At 43.0% G+C, this 20,866-nt stretch overlaps 1 protein-coding gene across 1 annotated transcript in view; it reads left to right on the top strand.

The window, feature by feature from the left end:
* gss (glutathione synthetase) overlaps nt 1–20,866 on the top strand; it is a 57,970-nt gene that overhangs the window by 18,982 nt on the left and 18,122 nt on the right. The window contains exons 4-7 of the mRNA XM_043710808.2: nt 6,800–6,875; nt 12,598–12,737; nt 14,996–15,112; nt 20,764–20,844. Of these exons, the coding sequence (XP_043566743.1) occupies nt 6,800–6,875; nt 12,598–12,737; nt 14,996–15,112; nt 20,764–20,844 (414 nt within the window). The remainder of the gene's footprint in view (nt 1–6,799; nt 6,876–12,597; nt 12,738–14,995; nt 15,113–20,763; nt 20,845–20,866) is intronic.

Below are 20,866 nucleotides of genomic sequence, written 5' to 3' on the forward strand. Positions count from 1 at the left end.
TTAACAAATCATAAGAGTGATTGTTATGTTACAGAACTTCTTAATACAGGATTTGGAGAGCCATTGTATAAATAATCCTGTAGTCTGATGGAACATATTAAGTTCAGCAGGGATTTAGGTTGAGAGTTTGAATTGTATGCATTGAAGCTTTCCTCATTGATGGGAAATCCTACGACAATCTTGAAAACAGGCCACCTGAAGAGGAGTTCAGAAATAGCATTTCATTTAAAGGATAATAGTAATGTGAAAGGTAGTGCCATGATGGTATTAGCACTTGCCGAGCAATCCAGAGGTGTAGCCTAGTGTTCTTGGGACCTGGAATTGATTTCAATAAAATTTTGGAATGAAAAGCTCACCTAACAGTGACCGTATAACCATTACTGACTGACTGACATGAAGAACAATTTGCTTCACTATTATCCATTCGGGAAGGAAATCTGCGACCTGTTCTGGCCTTACATGTGACTTGGACCCACAACAGTACAGTTCATTCTCAGTTGCCCTTTGGGTAATTAGGGATGGGCAGTGGTTCGCACTGCTGCCTCACAGTGACAGAGACCTGGGTTGATTCCATCCTCAGGCAACTGTCTGTGTGGAGTTTGCACATTCTCCCTGTATCTGCATGGGCTTCCTCCAGTTTCCTCCCACGGTCCAAAGATGTACAGGTTTGGCCATGCTAAATCGTCCATAGTGTTCAGGATTGTGTAGGCTAGGTGGGAAATGCGGGGTTGTGGGGATAGGGTGGGTGTATGGTTCTGGATCTGGGTGGGGTGCTGTTTAGATGGTGGTTGTTACTGAGAATGTTACAGGTTGAATGGCCTCTACTTGTATTGTGGGTTTGATGATGAACTTTGGTTAAACTGGCAAACTGCCTCATTGCCCAAAAATTTTTTAAAAAGTAATAGATGTTAACTCAATAACTTCCTATTTCAGTGATGGTCAGGCAGATTTCTACTGGCCAAGGGACAAAAGAAGATGGAGTTAAGGCAGGCAGGTGGATTTGGAATCATTGAGTCTCTACAATGTGGAAGCAGACCATTCTTAAAAACTTCAAATTTTTAGACTTAGATTTGGAATCACCACAGTGTGGAGGAAGGCAACTCCGTCCAACGAGTCCACACTGACCCTCTGAAGGCCGTCACAGATCCATCCTCCTACTCTATCCCTGCATTTCCCAAGGCGAACACACCTAACCTGCACATTCCTGAACACCACGGGTAATTTAGCATGACCAATCTACCTAACCTGCACATCTTTGGATCGTGGGAGGAAACCGGAGTACCCAGAAGACAGAGGAGCATGTAAACTCCACACAGATAGTAGCCCGAGAGGGGAATCGAACCTGGGTCCCTGGCACTGTGAGGTAGCAGTGCTAACCACTGAGCCACTGTGCCTTCCAGAAGGATTTGGGACAGCCTGGAGATAATTACATAGTGGTAGTGTAACTGGACTGGTTGTCCTGAGGGCAGGCCAAATACTCTAGGGACATGGATCTCACTAAAGCAGCTGGTGGAAATTAACTCTGTTAATAAATCTGGAATTGAAAGCTAGTTTCCATAACTGTGACCACAAAACCTATTATCCATTGTCATTAAAAATTCATCTGGTTCACTCAATCCCTTTTTTTTTTAAGGAAGGAAATCTGTCTTAACTCATCTGGCCTACATGTGACTCCAGATCCAGAGCAATGTGATTGATTCTCAGTTGAAGGGATAATTGGAGATGGGCAGTAAATGTGACCGGCCACATCCCACGAAAGGGCAAAGCCAGAGCATGACTTCACAGAATGGCAGAGCAGGTTGAACGGATTGAATGGCTGAATCATGTTCCTAATTCAACTCTGAAAAACTCTGGCTAGAAATACTATACAGATAAGTGTTTTGGCCCCTGAAGGGCCAGGCCAGCTTAAACTCTATATTTTAGCAGAATAGTGTATCATTGAAAAGATATGTGAACACGACAGGAAATTTGCTGTTGTTAAACATGTACATATTTAAAAAATGAATTTGAACACCTATAAATTCCTTCAGCGCTTTGAATTAAGAATAGCAAATTGTCAGTGTGACCCTAAGTTAGCCAACTATGGGAATTCCAGAAGGATACAGCCATGAGTCCATAGTAACTCATCTTAAAATTATATACTGTGTTTTCAGCAATCCAATTAATTGAAAAGTTCCACTCTGCTAATCCTTAGCTTCTATTGGGAAGCGAATTCTAATAGTGGGGGACTCTTCGACTCTGACATATTTATAAAATAAAAGGGCACTCATTTAAAACTGAGATGCAAAGGAATTTTCTTTGCTCAGCGGGTAGTCGATATCTGGAATTCTGTACTCCAGAGAGTTGTAATGGCTTTAACTATTTTCTAGTCTTCTGGAACTCTGACTCCAGTGATTCCTGAAAAATCACCACCAATGCCTCTACAATCTCCTCCGCTATCTCCTTCAGAACCCTGGTGTGCACTCCATCTGGTCTGGGTGATTCATCCACCTTCAGACCTTTCAGCTTCCCCAGCACTTCTCTTAGTGGTGGCCACTATTCTCCCCTCTAACCCCTGACTCTCTTGAAGTTCTGGTGTGACTGATACAACGTACCTGTTCAGTCCCTCTGCCATTTCCTTATTCCCCATTACTACTTCTTCACTGTCATTCTCCAGTGATCCAATGACCAATCTTGCTGTTCCACCATCTTCCCTGCTAGGCTTCCCTTCCAGTCAACTCTGGCCAGCTCGTCCATCATGTAATTACCGTTACTCAAATGTAACACCATTACATCTGACTCAATCTTCTCCCCCCTCAAACTGTAGGGTGAATTCTATTGTATCATGGTCACTGTCCCGTTGGGCTCTTTCACCTCCAGCTCCCTAATCATGTCTGCCTCATTACATATCCCCAAATTCTGAATTGCCTGTTGCCTCATGGGTTCTTCAATCTGCTCCAAAAAAAATCTTGTAGGTATTCCATGAATTCCTATCTCTGGGATCTGCTACCAATCTGATTTTCCCAGTCCATCTGCATTTTGAAGTCCTCCATGATTATTGCAGCAATGTTTCTTTCTTGTATGCCTTTTCTATCTTCTACTTTATTGTCTTTCCCTCATCCTGACTGCTGTCAGGAAGCCTGTACGTAAGTCCCATCGGGGTCTTTTTTGTTTTCTTTCCTTTCTTTCTACCCACACAGATTCTATGCCTTCCAAATCACTTCTTGCTATCAGTTGAATTTAATTTCTTACTCGACAGCCCATCTCTGTCATTTTCAATAGGATACCTATCTTTGGATATGTAGTTCCCAGCCCGGATTCCCATCCAGCCATGTCTCTGTGATGCCCACAACATCATACCTGCCAATTTCCGTCTGCACTACAATCTTATTTATCTAGTTTCTTATCCTGCATGCATTTAAGTACAACAGCCTCATTCCTGTGTTGACTGGCCCCTTCTCATAGTTATCCCTGTATCTGTTGTGCCTGAAGTTAGAGTCCTGACACTTTTTTTTTCTTGAAACTTTAACTTCTGAGCCCTCATCACCTTACCTTTACCATAATTGTCCTCCCAAACTATCTAGTTTAAAGCCCTAGTTATGTGATTCACCAAGACTCTGGTCCTAGTCTGATAAGGGTGGAGCCTATCCCATTGGAACAGCTCCCTTCATCCCCGCGACTGGTGCCAATGTCCCATGAATTTGAACCTGTTTCCTCCTCCCCAATCTTTGAGCGATATGTTTATCTCTTTATTCTTGTTGACCTTTTACCAGTTAGCTTGTGGCTCGGGTAGTAATCTGGAAATTATTGTTTTTTCTTTTGGTTCTGCTTTTCAGTTTAACCCCTAGCTGCTCATATTCCCTCAGCAGAATCTCTTTCCTCTTTTTCTGCCTATATTGTTGGTACCTATGTGGACCACAACAACTGGGTCTTCCCCCTTCCGCTCCATGTTTCTCTGCAGCCCAAATGGTAATCCTGAACCCGGGCACTAGTGTCTTTGGCTCTCCATCCTGGCCACAGTGAACGATGTCTGTTCCCCTAACTATACTATCCCTGATTTATAACAACATTTCTTTTTCCTATGCCCTGTGCTCTTGAATGGTTGCCTGTACCGTGGTGCTGTCGTCAATTTGCTCATCCTCTTGCTCTCATCCACATGGAGCAAGAATTTCAAACCTGTTAGACAAGCTCAATGAGTAAGGCTCCTCCAACACTATCTTCAGGATCCGTCTACCTGCCTCGCTCGTAGTCACACCCTCCTCTCCCTGACCACTGACCACATTTCAGAGAGATGATGAAAGGGGTGTGACTGCCTCCTGAAAGACAGCACCCAGATAACTCTTCCCCTTTTGTGATGTTGAGAACGTCTATAGCCTTAAAACTTGTCTTCAAACATTTTAGACTAAAATATAATGCTGAATTATAGAACACATTTACTGCACTAGAAAATAGACAGACAGGAAGGCTCAGAAAAAGAAGGGCGGGGGGGATCTCAAGGTATGCAGAAGATAGGGCCATCTGGGCTCACCAAGTGATAACGGTATGCTCTAAGGCAATTAAGAACAGTTGCCTTAGCATCGGTGAATCTATATGAACAGGACACCAGATGATAACATTCCCGATCGTTATTGTGACCGTGTTTGACTCTGACCCTGAAACTAAACTCTGTACTACCAAAAGCCTTGTAATTGACATCAGATCCTGTCAATTATAATGGATTCTTATTACCCCTTGCAAGCGGGGCAAACAAAGAAAGTAAAACATCTTTGCTGTTACAAGACCCTGACTTGAGAGTTCAGCAGGACACTAGAGAGAGACAGGGAGAGAGAGAGACCATTTTAGTGCTGAGGCTACTGAAGCCAGTAGAAAATTAACTCTTAGTGCTTACCTGCTATGGATTGAATTTAATTGTATTTTGGGACTTTATGATATTGAGCAGCGATTACCGGTTATTAAATACAAACCCTGTAAAAGGTCATGATTTGGAGATGCCGGTGTTGGACTGGGGTGTACAAAGTTAAAAATCACACAACACCAGGTTATAGTCATGATTTATATTATGTTTATATTATAGTCACTATAACCAGGTGTTGTGATTTTTTAACTCTGTAAAAGGTAATATTGTTGAAGCTTTAACTTACTTGCTGTTCTTGCAGATCACTCTATAGACCTTACAGACTGCCCCACTGTCAATTCTAACTAATTAGATCTTGTGTTTTTTTTGAGTTTGAATCACAACCCTGAAAGGAAAGCACATTTAATTTGAGACAAATTAGTCAGTTTAAATGTAACCTTATGGTAACATCTCAGCCTCCGGTACAGAATGATTCGGTGCTTAAAAAGCAGGAATCTGCTCCTAGCTTAGAAATTATTCTAAACCTAACATTGAAGAGATTCTGGCACAATGGTCATTTTATGGTCAAAAGTTTGCCCTCCATGCTAAGAAGCCATTTTGTAAAATAATTGTTTCTGACATGCAAGCTGTGCAAGGTTACATTATGAACTCTCCAATTGGCTCAGACTGGTACCTCTTTATGATAGGCGCCTGCTAGCGATATAAACTCCTATCTTGGCTGGGTATGTTTTTCCAACCTGCTGAATGGCTTAGGGCCTGTAGGAGTGATTAGTCAGGCGTACAAAGACCAAACAATTAACTTTCTTCCTTCCGAATTATTATCTTTCACTGTTATCTGTCTAATTAAGAACATGCAATGGTTTTGTAAACTTTTGTATAAAGGAAGCCACTTTGTATCAGTGCATCAGAGTAGGCTGCTGGGGCACTTGAAGATCTGGTACCCTACTCTCCTAGGTTATTAGGACCTAGTTAGTTTAGCTTCTAGGTATCGGTGTTACGTTGTAACAGTGATTCTATTGGTAAATAAAGTGGATGACTAAAATTATACTAATCTGTCTGTAAGAGGTTTTTTAATTCCAGACTTCCAAAGAGTACGATCTCCGGGATGAACTAAGAGAGAGACCTACAGGTTTGAGTCCATAAGGGATTCCCTGAGCTGTCTCATGTCTGTACTTTACTAACGTGGTGCAGTGCTCGAAGTGCTGACTCCAGCTCATCAACTCTGAGCAGGAGTTCCTCAAGCAACCAACACTTAATAAAGATGGGGTCACTATGAGCCACCATGTGGTCCACCAGCTCCTGTATCAAGCAGTTACAAAACATCGCCTTGACAGACATGTACTTTATTTACTGAGTTACTAATTTTTTTTTTAACGGTACTTGCTTTTTTTAGTTGCAACCTGCAAATAGTTCTCCTATTTACCTTCAATCTCAAAGTAAGCTATAGTCATCAAAGTAGCAGTTAATCGCAATTGATGGAATTATGGTTTTCCTGTGATATCGCTCTTTGTTTTGTATTGGGGTTCTGATCCTGATGAGCTGTAATGTGGAAAACCTCAGAAACCAGGTCCTTTGTTCAGGTCACTCAACTCCGCTCGCTCTGTCAAATCAATATGCAATCGCCACTGGTAACGGTGCTTGAAAAATTCCAGAGCGTTAACGTGGCTGTGTTTTGATTGTGTAGTGAGCAGCCTTGAGGCTTTGCTACAGTCAAGCCAGTCCCCATCCTGACTTGGAAATGTGTCACTGTTCCTACACTGTCACTGGATCGAAACTCTGGAATTCCCTCCCTCTGAGCATTGTGGGTCAACCTACAGTGTATGGACTGCAGCAGGTCGAGAGGGCAGTTCACCATCAGCTTCCCGAGGGTAACTAGGGACGGGCAATAAATGCTGGCCCAGCCAGCGATGTCCATGTCCTGCTAGAGAAATGCCAAGTAACCGTTCTCTGCCATTTCTCTTTCAGCACTGTCGAAGTGGATGATTTTACAGCTGGTCTCTTCAGCATCTATAAAGAAGTGCTCAAAGAAGGTATTGCCCAGGTAGTGATCTTGTTTTATTGTAATGGGCTGCATGGGGAAAATTAATCCTTTTTTTAATGTAAGAGATTATTTTATTTTTATTTGATTTGAACAGCAGCATATCGACTATTGTGTGAATGTAAAGTCCTCTTGAACGGTGGGACACTTTCAGTAATATCGTTTATAGAATCTGGCCTTTATCCTTGGGTCATTGTGGGCAGGATGGTCAGCTGTGTTGTCCCACTAAAATGGCACCATTTTATTGATGCGTCAGATGAAATTTGTGCTTGTGCGACATGAGCATGTTCCCTCTAATTTTGATGTTTTGGGAATGTCTTGACACTTTTTTGTTACTGGATTTATGTTCTATTCTTCCCTGCCACCATCCTGGGTGAGCATTTTGACCATTTCAAACCTCGATCACCATTTCTTCATATTGTTGTTGTGCGCAGTTTTGGGCCTTGTATCGATGGAAGGATATTCAAGCATTGGAGGAGCTGCAGAGGAGGTTCACAACAAAGGTCCTGGAGACCTTTGGGGTTGTAATGAGGAGTGGTTGAGAACCCTGGGTCTGTACTCTGAGTTTAGAAGGGTGAGTTGAGTGGGGTAGGTGTTGCGGATCTGATTGAATCTTACAGAATACTGAGGGACCTGGAAGAGATGTCCCTGTTGGTAAGAGTGCTTAGGACCCAAGGGCGCAGCCTCAGAATGAAGGGAGTAATTTCTTCAGCCAGAGTGTGGTGAATCTGTGGACCTCATTGCCACAGAAAGTTGAGGAGGCCAAATCATTTCAGTGGATTTAAGAGTGAGATAGATACGTTCTTGAATAGTATAGGGATCAGGGGTTACAGGGAGAAGGCAGGAGAATGAGGTTGAGAAGGACATCAGTCATGATTGAATAGCAGAGCAGGTGCGATGGGCAGAATGGCCTAATTCTGCTTCTAATCTTACGGTTAGTGAATCCTAACCTGAACAGTGTGAAATGATGTTGTATGCCTTTATGTACATAATGAGAAGGAGCAGGTAGAGACCATTCAGCCCCTCAAGCCTGTTCTGCCATTTTGATTCTATTGATCTTTGTTAACTCCATCTACTTTGCCACGTTTCTTTACTCTTAACCTGACTGTCTCAAACATAAAACTTAAAGATGCATTCTTTATAGTTGCAAACCCCAATCATCTCAGCCATTTTGGGAGGGAATGAGGTCCAGATTGCTGCCACTGTGAATTGCAAAGATATCCCCTCTTTCCCCCCCCGCCCCCCCCAACCAACCCAGCTCTCATATTAAGATTATTGACCCCCTTTTTCTAGACTTAACAAGTAACAGAAATGATTTCTTCCTTTATGTACCCCAGCATCCCAAATGCATGGTTACATCACCCCTCCACCATCTATATTCTTCAAGATACAACCCTGTTCTATATAATCTTGCCACATAAATTAACCCTTTTTAGTCTGTGTTCTTGGTGAAACTGCAATTTGCTCCTTCCGATGTTAAGTCCATACGGGGTTGACTGTCCAGAACTGTACGCACTATAAAAGGTACCTATATGAAAAGTCAGTGATTTATTTAACTATCATAAGTTTGTCTCCTTTAGATCCCTAATTGGACAAAGGCAGAACTCCAGCTATTTTTTTTGTAGCTGTCCGCTAGCTTTTTAAGTGATTTTATACACCGATTCTCTCTGCTCCTCCACAGTACCTAGCTTTCGATCAGGTCTTGTTTGGTCTATGGGGCAGCACAGTGGCTCAGTGGTTAGCACTGCTGCCTCACAGCCCCAGGGACCCAGGTTTGATTCCAGCCTCTGGCCACTGTCTGTGTGGAGTTTGCATATTCTCCCTGTGTCTGTGTGGGGTTCCTCCACGTGCTCTGGTTTCCTCCCACAATCCAAAGATGTGTAGGTTAGGTTCATTAGTCTGGGGTAAATGTAGAATTGTAGGGGAATGGGTCTGGGTGGCTTACTCTTCGGAGGGTCGGTGTGGACTTGTTGGGCTGAAGGGCCTGTCTCCACACTGTAGGATTCTGTGGGAGTACAGGTGCCCTGCATTCACTGAAGGTCTCGCCCTTGTGGGCCATTTAACATGCCAGCAGCTGTTCAACTATAGTGGGGTAACACATTCTGCCCTGATTCTGTCACCTTCCCGATTGTACATGTGCTTTTCCCCTGAAATATTGAAGGTGGTAAGGGAGGAAAATTGTTAAACTTGAGAGGGTGCAGAAAAGATTTTCAAGGATGTTGCTGGGACTGGAAGGTTTGAACTATTGGCAGAGGCTGAATAGACTGGGGCTTTCTTCACTGGAGCATTGGAGGTTGAGGGGTGATGTTACAGAAATTTATACAATCACGAGGGGCATGGATTGGGTGAATAGCCAAGTCTTCTTCCCAAGGTAGGAGAGTCCAAAACTAGAGGGTAGAGGTTTAAGGGAAGGGGGGAAAAGATTTAAAAGAGACCTAAGGGGCAACTTTTTCATGCAGAGGGTGGTGCATGTAAGGAGTGAGCTAGCAGAGGAAGTGGTGGGCGCTGGTACAATCTGACGATGCTGCTCCTTTAACATAGTTATGCTATCCTTGGTTTGTTTTTCAAAGGTTGTAAAAGCAGAGATTCCAAAAAGTCTGGATTTAAAGGGTTTTAAGGCCAATTTGATTATAGCTAACAGATACTGCCTCGGAAAAAAGGCTTTCAAGTTTTTTTTAAAAAGCCTTGTACAGTGAAAGGGGAGTGGCCAGTTCTCCCAGCTCCGCTTTTCTCTGGTCTGCTTCGGTCCGGTTATTCACTGAAAGCAGTCAGGCAGTTGTAAAGCTGCTGGACCCAAAGAAGCAGGTCCATGCTGACCCTCCCTCTCTCTCTGACATCCCTCCTGTCAGAACCTGTTAGTTTTTTCCTCTTGTTTTTTGGCCAAGGAGTATTTGTGGGGATTGTTGCAAGTCATTGGGACAGCATCATTAAGTTGGGATAATCTGTTTGGTTTTCAGACAAGTTGTCTTTGTGTTTCATTCAGTAATCTTGTAAATAAATTCTGTTTTGGTTAAAACTAAGTGGATTGACCAGCTGCATCCCTCCTGGAATATCCACTTTCCACCTGCTTAAAACGAGCAAAGTTAGGGTCTGGGCTACCTTCTTGAAATGCTTTGAGGGGGCATCTGACCTGGTCAATAACAAATTACAGTATTTAAATGGTATCTGGATGGGTATATGAATAGGAAGGGTTTAGAGGGATATGGGCCAAGTGCTGGCAAATGGGACTAGGTCAGATTGGGCTGTCTGGTCGGCACAGACGAGTTGGACTGAAGAGCTGGTTTCCATGCAGTATCTCTGAGTGCACCACATTCTTTCTATTTTAGCATACTGGGTTGGGGAAGGGCAATTTAGACCAATTATATAATTGCTACTACCCTAGAGCAGAGCAGGGTAGGAACTGAACACTTGGACACACCCTAGTTTATAATGCTCGGCTAAGTGGCGCATCATTATGCACTTGGTCGTGAGGGAACCTTTATCTCACCCTTCCTGTTCCATCTCATGTTTAATTGTTGAACTTGAACTCTTCCTTAATTATCACACTGATGTTCAACTTCACTTCAAAAAGGTATCTAGAATGTGGAACCTGCAAGTACCTTTCATCCTTGGTCCAATTTAGTTTACATTGTCATGAACTTAAATATCTTTTTTTAAAATCTACATTGCTGTTTCTTGACCTCATTGTCTGGATTATGGGGTTATCTTGGGTGTCGGTACAGTTTTGGTCTTTGTACACTGGAACAGTGTGCAGTGTTGCTGAGTGGAATTTTTAAAAAAATTCTGTATTGAGATGCGAGTGCTGTTGTGCAATGCTCCTCTAATTTTTCTTCCGGCTGGGCGGATCTCTGAGGTCAGTGCGCAGCGTGATGATTGACCTACCCAGGGATTACCCAGTGGCTGGGCAGCTTGAGAAACATTTTTTAATGCCTCATTAATTGTCCTTGTGTTGGTGAGGTAATGTTTTGTTCTGTTCATGTGAAGGCTGCACCAGTGTTTATTGCTCCGTTAAGAAGGTGGTGGTGGTGAGCTGTCAACTTGAACTGGTGCAGCAATGCGGTTGACTCTCAGCTGCCCTCGGAAATGGCCTAGCAGGCCACTCACTTCAAAGGCAACTGCGGACGGGCAATAAATGCTGGCTAGCCAGCAACACCACATCCCATGAATGAATGAAAAAAAAGGCCATGTTCTGCAGGTGGATGATAAGGGAAGGGATTTCAGGATCTTGACCCAGCGACACTGAAGGATTGTGATTGTTTCCCTATATCTGCTGCCCATGTCCTTGGTGATAGTGGGCGTGGGTTTGGAAGATGCTGTCTAAGGAGCCTTGGTGAATTTTTGCAGTGTGTCTCACAGATGATACATGCTGTTGCTACTGAGCACCTGCGATTAAGGGACTGAATGTTTGAAAAAATGCACTGCCAGTTTTTCTACTGGAGGCCTCTGACCAGTGGTGGTCCACGGGAATTGGTGCTGGATCCACTTTTGTAATTTATATCAATGATTTAGATAAGAATATAGAAAGCGTGGTTAGTAAGTTTGCGGGTGACAGCATGGTGGCTCAGCGCAGGGAATTGGGTTTGATTCCACCCTCGGGTATGTCTATGTGGAGTTTGCACATTCTCCCCAGTGTCTGCATCGGTTTCCTCCAAATGCACTTGGCTCCTCCCACAATCTAAAGATGTGCAGGTTGGGGTCGTTTGGCTGTGCTAAATTGCCCATAGTGTTCAGGGATGTTAGCTATGGAAAATGCAGGGTTACAGGGATAGGGTAGGGTCATGGGTCTGGGTGGGATGCTGTTTGGAGGGTCGGTGAAGACTCGATGGGTCGGATGGCCTGCTTCCACACCATAGTGATTCTGTTCTATTCTATGTTCAACACTGAGCTTGGTGGTATAGTGGACAGTGAAGAAGGTTAGATTGCAACTAACAAAAACAGAAATTGCTGGAGAACCTCAGCAGGTCTGACAGCATCTGTGTAGAGAGAAAGAGTTAATGATTTCGGGTCCAATGACCCTTCCTCAGATAAACAGAGTTCAGACACAATCCAAGTAAGTGATGGAACAGACTGTAGGGAATCAAATGGATAAATAAATGCTGTTCCATTTTCCCCCCTCATCTGTCTTAATGTGGAGCTATTGCTGAGGGATTGCAACCTTGATATATGTGTAATATTTTACCCTGTTTCCTATTTTGAAGAGGAGTCTTCCTTAAAAACAAAAAGCGTGTCTCTCAGCTATTTGAACATTAGGGGCATCTTATCTTGTCCTTCTGTAATATGCATTTTTCATTTTGCAGGGAATGTGTTCCAAATAAATCTCTGCCTTGTAGTTCAGATAGTTAATTCACAAATTGAACTTTTGATGTTTTGCTATGCTAAAGATGCTATATAAATGAAGGTGGTTGTTGTTGAGATTGTAATCAAAGCCAAACTATCAGCATGAACTTGGGTAATTTTAAGCTCAGCAAGGGTGTGTTTTATTTGTGCCTCTGGATAAGAGGACAGTAAGATAACTGGTTTGAGTGACCTCTCAGGATAGTGAGAGGTGAAGATTAGGGATACCTGGGGTAACAATGTGGAGCTACGTTAAATTCTAAAGGGGTTGTACATGTTTTAAAATTTCTGCCATGTAAGTTATGTTTTAAAAGAGGAAGCATTTTGTTTTGGAATTGCCTCCCCTTTATATCGACTGAGATGTGTTTTTCTTTTTCCTTTCCTTGTTCAGCCAATTGCTTTAGGTATAAACAGATCTGACTACATGTTTGACAGAGGACCTGATCACAGCGTTTCCTTAAAACAAATAGAAATTAATACCATTGCTGCTAGTTACGCAGGACTGGCAGAGCGAGTCCCGGATATACATAGGTAAGAGCTGAACGAGAGATTTTGACAGTTAATTGAAATTGATATCTTTGTGTGAGGGTGAGAGTGGTTGCCCATTTGATTGGGGTTGGCATCGAGGACCCCTATCAAAACCAGAATCCATGGAAATCGGTGAGGGAGGAGACTCTCCAATGGTTAGTCTCATACCTGGTGCAAAGATGGGATGGTTGTTGGGGGTCAGCCATCTCAGCCTCTGGACATCTCTGCAGGAGCACCTCAGGGTAATGTCCTAGACCCAACCATCTTCAGCTGCATTATCAGTGATGTTTCCTCCATGGAAAGGTCAGAAGTTGGAATGTGCAATTATCAGTGAACAATGTTCAGCACCGTTCATTACTCCTCAGCTACTGAAGCAGTCCAGTTGCAAATGCAGCAAGGCCTGGACAACGTCCAGGTTTGGGCTCGTAAGCGGTAAGTAACATTTATGCCACACAAATGCCAGGCAATGACCATCTCCAATGAGACACAATTTAACCACCACCCTCAACATTCAATGGCATTACCATCACCGAATCCTCCACTATCAGCAAGTCTATTTTCCTATTCAAATCAAAGTTGCTTCGTTTGGAATTTTAATAGCCTGCCATCTTTAAATGGCAGTTACATTTTATACACAAAAGTTAATTGAGAAAACCGAATTTGCATGGAAAAATCCAGATTCAGGCCATTCTGCCCAATGTAAGCATTTTTGCCCACAAACCTCCATCTGTCACAGAAGCTGAACTGATCATGGCTACAAGAGTAGGTTAGAGGCTAGGAATCCTACAGCGAGTAACTCACCACCTGACTCCCCAAAGCCAGACCACTATCTACAAGGCACATTTTTGGAGTGTGATGCAATACTGCCCACCAGCCTGGATGGGTGCAACTCCAACACCCATGAAGCTAGCTATCACCCAGGATGAAGCTAGATATCACCCAGGATGAAGCAGCCCACTTGATTGGCACTATTTCGATAAACATACACTCCTTTTACTGATGCTCAGTAGCAGCAGTGTGTACCATCTGCAAGACTTACTGCAGAAATTCACCAGAGCTCCTTAGACAGCAACTTTCACACATAGGACCACTACCATCCAGAAAGCAGCAGATATGAGGCAACACAGCCACTTAAAAGTTCCTCTCCAAATCACTCCGTATCCTGACTTGGTAGTATATTGCTGTCGCATCACAGTTGCTGGGTGGGACTCTATCCCTGCGTTCAACCCGTGAAACCCACATCCCATGAATGAACAATAAACAGAACTAGCTGTCTGTCAGCTGTGACAGATGGAGGTTTGTGGGCAAAAATGCTTACATTGGGCAGAATGGCCTGAATCTGGATTTTTCCATGCAAATTCGGTTTTCTCAATTAACTTTTGTGTATAAAATGTAACTGCCATTTAAAGATGGCAGGCTATTAAAATTCCAAACGAAGCAACTTTGATTTGAATAGGAAAATAGACTTGCTCAATGTAAAGGCCATGGTTTGGTTCAGTTGGACCAGAAGAATATAAATAATTTTCTCTTGGAAATTGAAATACTTTGTACTGTTGAGTTTCAACTTTATTGAATTGAATAGCTTTTAAAACAAAATGAAGTAAATTTTAAAATATGCAATTAAAGAAAAATGGTAATTTTCTAAAGCATAAAGAAATAGAAATTGCTGGAGAAACCCAGCAGGTCTGGTAGCATCTGCAGAAAGGAAAAACTGAGTTTACATTTAAAGTGCCCCTTCTTCACTCACGCTCCTGTACATGTCCTCTTCAAGTTGGCACAGTGGCTGAGTGGTAAGCACTGCTGCTCAGAGCCAGGGACCTGGGTCTGATTCCAGCCGTGTCTGTGTACACGCCCCGGTCCGATGGATTGGCCATGCTAAGTTGTCCATAGTGTGTTCAGGAATGTGTAGGTTAGGTACATTATACAGGAGTAAATAGGGGAATGGTCTTGAGGGTTGGTGTGGACCTGTTTCCATACTATAGGGATTCTATGAAGTCCATAGTGTCCTACAATGAGTACGGTCCTCTTTCAGCTCAGTAGCCCAATTGATGGTAGGGTATGGTAATCCCCTCCCTTTTTGTGCTGGTGACCTCTCTAATCCCCATTGGGCTCTCTCTTTGCCCTTTTAAGGGTTTGTGCACATGAATTTGCTGATGTTGTGTATCCTTCAAAGTTGTGCCGATCATGCGATCCTGTTTTTAAACAACTTGATGAAAAAGTGGGCATTTATGTTGGGTTTTTTTTCTTCCTGCTGCCATCAGGCATGTTCTGAACTTCTGGGGAAAATCTGACGAAGCAGCTAAAATCTTGAGTAACTCTGCTGTAAAAGGCATTGCTGAAGGAATCGCAAAAGCGTGGCAATTATATGGATCACCATCGTAAGTAAAATTCAAACTTGAAACCAGACTGGGGTGTAACTAGGATTGTGCAGCCATTGGTGAAGGAAGAAATTCAGGCTTTTAGAAGCTGTAAATGTTAGTCACCACCTGATGGTTGACAAATTGAGTTTAGTACCTGCATCTACCTGTACCTGCATATGATGTATATTAGTTCTAATGTCCACTTGCAGACCTTTGCTGTTTACTAATGGAGCCATACTTGAGCTTTTGCTGGTCTTTGGTACCTTGCCTGGAAGGCCATTCGTTTATGGGCATTTACCTAATACCTCTGAGTTTACCTAATAGATTCCTACAGCACGGAGACAGGCCCTTGGGCTCAAACTGGTCTGTGCTGACCCCAAAATGTCCATTCACACTAATTCCCTTTCTCTGCACTCTACCCAGCTCAGTGGTTAGCACTGCTGCCTCACAGCACCAGGGTCCCAGGTTCGATTCCAGCCTTGGGCGAAGGTCTGTGTGGAGTTTGCACGTTTTCCCCGGGTCTGCGTGGGTTATCTCCGGGTGCTCCGGTTTCCTCCCACAGTCCAAAGATGTGGTTAGGTGAATTGGCCATGCTAAATTGCCCATAGTGTTAGGTACATTAGTCAGAGGGAAATGAGACTCAGTGGGTTACTCTTCGGAGGGTCAATGTGGACTTGTTGGGCCAAAGGGCCTGTTTCCACACTGTAGGGAATCTAATCTAATCTAATCTTATCCATGTATTTGTCCATATGCCTTTTAAATTTTGTTAATGTATCCACCTCAACCACTTCTGCTGGCAGCAAATTCCATATGCGTATAATCCTCTGTGTTTTTTAAAAAAAAGTTGCCCCTCAGTTTCCCTTTTACTCTTTCCTCTCTTCTGTTGAACTGATGCCCTCTAGTCCTTGATTTCCCCAACCTGGGAAATGAACTCAGTGCATTCATTCTATCCATGTCTCTCATGATCTTATACACCTCCTATAAGGTCCCCCCTCAGTCTCCTACACTCCAACCTCTCTCTCTCTCTCTCAGACCATTGACTCCAGGCAACATCCTTGTAAATTTCTTCTGCACTCTTTTTCCAGTTTAATAACATCCTTCCTATAACAAGGTGTCCAAAACTGACCACCATACTTCAAGTGCAGCCTCACCAATGTCAACATAACTTCCCAACTTCTACACTCAGTGGCCTGACTGATGAAGGCCAATGTGCCAAAAGCCGCCTTCACTGCCCTGTCAACCTGTGACTCCTCTTTCAGAGAACCGTGCACCTGAACTCTGTTCCACTACACTCCTTAAGGCCCTACCATTCACCATGAAACTCCCACCTTGATTTCACTTTGCAAAATGCAAGACCTCACACTTGGCTATATTAAACTCCATTTGCCATTTCGCATCCCACTTCCCCAACTGATCGAGGTCCTGCTGCAATTTCTGATAACCTTCTCACTGTCCACGATACCGCCTGTTTTAGTGTCATCAGCGAACGTACTAATTTATGCCTTGTACATTCTCATCCAAATCATTGACATCAATAACGAGCAGTAATGGGCCCAGTACCGACCCCTGAGACACCCCACTAGTCTCCAGTTCGACAAGCATCCTTCCACTGTTACCCTCTGCTCCCTATCATCAAGCCAAGTTTGTATCTAATTTGCCAGCTTGGCCTGGATTCCATGCAATCTAACCTTCCAGAGCAGCCTACCATGTGGAACCTTATCAAAGGCCTTACCAAATCCCATATAGACTACGTCTACTGCCCTGCCCTCGTCAACCATCCTGGTCACTTCTTCAACTAATTCTAACAAATTGGAGGCATGATCTCCCACTGTCAAAGCCATGCTGACTACTCCTAATTAAACCCTGTCTTTCCAAAGGCATGTAGATCTTAGAATCCTCTCAAGTAACTTACCCACTACAGATGTTAGGCTTTTACTGGTCTATAGCTCCCAGGGTTTTCTTTGCAGCCCTTCTTGAATAATGGCACAACATTTGCTATCCTCCAGTCTTTGGGACCTCATCCATGGTTAACGATGATGCAAAAATATCAGCCAGGTCCCCTACGATTTCTCCTCTGGCATTCCCCAGTAATACACAGCTCAATCAGTAACACACTCACCACTGAGTCAGCAGGTAGTCCCACTTGCATGATTTGAGCTTCAGGTTGACAGTGCAACACTCCCTCAGTACTGTGCTGTAATGTTGGAGGTGCAGTCTTTCAGACGACATGCCAACCCAAAACTGCTTTGTGTTCTCTGGCAGATACTGTGGGGAATTCCAGCAGGCATCATCATTAAATCTGATTATTGGGCTGTTGTTGTCTTGTTGTTTATAGGAATTTACAGTGTACAAAATGGCTACGACCTCTGATGTAACAGCAGTAGATGTTTGCAAATGTTTTGTTAGGACATGTAAAGCACATTTGCTTGCTTTATGTTAAAATGCTATATAAATGCAAGTTGTTGTGGCTACACTTCACAATGTAAAGAACCTTTGGGAAGGGAAATGTAAATCGTTCTGACAGCTTACAGAAAAGGGGGCCATTTTGCCAACCCGGTCCATGCATGCAAGATATTTTTCCCCCTCCTTTACACATCTAACAATAGTTGGCAGACTGAAGTGGGGACCCTGGGATCACTTACAGTCACAGTCATACAGCATGTAAACAGATCCTTCGGTCCGATCAGTCCATACCAATTATGTTCCTCAACTAAACTAAACTAGTCCCACCTGTCTACGTTTGGCCCATATCCCTCTGAACATTTCTTATATACATGTTCAAATATCTTTTAAATGTTGTACAGGGCATTCTGCTATAATGTACATTTTGTTAACATGAATTTGCTGTAATGAGATTGACGAATTGGGGTTACTGTTTCAAAAGCGTGAACTTTTTAAAACATGTGTTGGCTGTAATGTGATTACATCACCAACACTTTAAACGCTGTATCTAAAGCATGATTTTTCTATAATGCGAGGTTACACTAGAACACAACCATCGGGTATAGAAGAGCTACTGTAACTGTTTGAATTCACCACTTCCTCCGTGTGGTACTTCACAAACCACCGTGTTATTAAAAAAACATTCCCTCATGTTCTTTTCAAATTTTTCTCCCCTCACTTTAAAAATATGTCTCCTGGTTTTGAATTCCTCCGCCCCCCCCCCCTAGGAAAAGACTCTAACTATTCACTTTATCTATGCCCCTTAAGATTTTATCATTCTCTGTAAGGTCACTGCTCAATTTGTTTCTCTTCTGCATGCAAAGCTGCGATCAATGGAGCACGCTGGCTGAGATCAGCAAACTCTCCATTGTGGTGCATTCCTTTTTGTTTGTGTTCACTTTGTGCCGTAAGCTAGCAATCCGTCAATGTGGAACAGTTCCAAGGGTTTTCCTACATTTAACCGTTCCATTCAATTCAGTTCTGCCTACCAATAGAGGTGAGCATTTCAATAAGTTCCTCAGGGCAGTTCAGTGGTCAATAAATTTTGCCGCTGTGACTTGGAGAAGATGAGAGAGAAGCAGGTTCCATGTGACGGGGGGCTGCTATTACCTGTGCTGCTAAATGCAACTGAAAGACATGGGTTCAGTGTGACTAGGACTCGGAGATCCAAGAACAGTTGAATAGCCTTTGTGTAGTGAGGGCTGAAGGATTGAGGAGCTGTGAAGTGTTCTGAAGAAGCCACTGCACGGTTAATAGTTCAGAGGCTAGGAGTTGAAAGCCTATATGCAGTCTTTGCCCCATGCAACTAAGAACTCAGGAGTCAAATCCTGGACCAGCGCTGGACTGATGAAGCTGACTGGGTTTGTGAAAAGCTGGAGTCGTGCCAGAGACAAAGTGTTGGAATGCAGTTTCTAAGGTTCCGGGGGAGGTGTGGTTTCAGGAAAACGTGGACCACCAAACTGTGAGCAGTCACTAAGGCAGCCTGTGATGGAATGGCCTTTGGTGGCGGTCATCAAAAATGAAGAATCTTTTGTGAGGTGTTAAAGATTTGTTGACTGTGGAGTGTTAGACCTTTTTGTCTTTATTCATTAGTGGCTTGGAATGACGACATTGCTGGCTAAGTCTTCTCAATCTTTGTACCATCTAAGCTTTACTTTGTCAATAATCTTTGCATGTTTGAATTTTTATAGGTTTCGTAATAAACTACTTGCAGATAAAAGAAACCTGGCAGAATTATTATCAATACTGAACCAGTTAAAGTCTGAAGCCAGTGTAAAGTAAACTTTGTTATAACTGGCACTCTTGATAAACCGGCAAAAATTATATAACTCTCAAATGCCACAAAATATATTATTATATTCTGTCCAATTATTATAATTTTTAATTTATTTACTTCAGGGTGAATATACATGTTCAAGTATATTCACATGAAATATTAACAGTTAATTAAGTGACTTATGCTGTAAATAAACTTTAACGGTGATGTGTATACCCTTTGCATTACATTTCTATCACTTAGTGTTTGTTTTTACATTGATTGCATCGACCTCTTGATTATCCAGAATATTTGATCAATTGGGGTATACTCCTAGTCCCATAGGTGCCAGGTAATTTAATGCAGTACAACCATTCTGGTTAAATGTTACTTTTTATATCAGCAGCGGAGTGGGACTAGAAAAGGATCTGCACACCCTTAAACCTCAGGCATGACACCATGGCTGGCTGGAGCACGCTGCTTAAGGCTTGATATAACATGCTGTCTGTAACCAGCTGTGCAAATGAATGAGGACAAAAAAGCAATTATATAAAATAATATAATAACTATGTAAAATAAATAATATTAGAAATAAAAATTGTTGGAAAAGCTCAGTAGGTCTGGCAGTATCTGTGGAGAGAAATCAGAGTTAATGCAAGGTTTGTGAAGGTTTGTAGCTCAGGTTGAGGTTTAGGTGTAGGTCTGCTTGCTGAGCCGTAGGTTTGATATCCAGACGTTTCATTACCTGGCTAGGTAACATCATCAGTGGCGACCTCCAAGTGAAGCGAAGCTGTTGTCTCCTGCTTTCTATTTATATCTTTCTCCTGGATGGGGTTCCTGAGGTTTGTGGTGATGTCATTTCCTGTTCATTTTCTGAGGGGTTGATAGACGGCATCAGGAAGAAAGTTAGCCACCAGGATACACTAACACCAGCTAGCCACAAAAAGACACGACCCTCTCTCCCTCGTAGCCCTACACACAGATGAAAAAAACCACCATTTCGACTGGGACAACACATCTATCCTGGGACAGGCTAAGCAAAGACATGCCAGAGAATTCCTAGAGGCCTGGCACTCCAACCACAACGCCATAAACAAACACAGATCTAGATGCCATCTATCAACCCTTCAGAAAACGAACAGGAAATGACATCACAAACCCCAGGAGCCCCATCCAGGAGAAAGATATAAATAGAAAGCAGGAGACAACCGCTTTGCTTCACTTGGAGGTCGCCACTGATGAAACGTCTGGATATTAAACCCACAGCTCAGTGAGAAAACCTACACCCTAAATCAGAGTTAATGTTTTGGGTCCAGTAATCCTTCATCCTAACCTTCTGACCCAATCAGTACATTTGGCTTCTTTAGACTACAATTTCAGACGAAGACTTCTGTTCGTCAGCAATTCAAAGGTACCTGATGATTGCACGATGTGTAAACCCAGCCCTAACTGTACTTCTCTCCTTTTCTAGGGCAGTGGTTCTCTTTCTAGTGGAAAAGGTCTCCAGGAACATCTTTGACCAACGCTGCTTGGAAATGGAGCTGTGGAATAAGTATGTGTCCACTGGGGTAGGT

Source organism: Chiloscyllium plagiosum, unplaced genomic scaffold (genome assembly GCF_037043375.1).
Source record: "Chiloscyllium plagiosum isolate Xiang-an unplaced genomic scaffold, Cpla_swu_hap1 HiC_scaffold_15, whole genome shotgun sequence".
NCBI classification, from domain to species: domain Eukaryota; kingdom Metazoa; phylum Chordata; class Chondrichthyes; order Orectolobiformes; family Hemiscylliidae; genus Chiloscyllium; species Chiloscyllium plagiosum.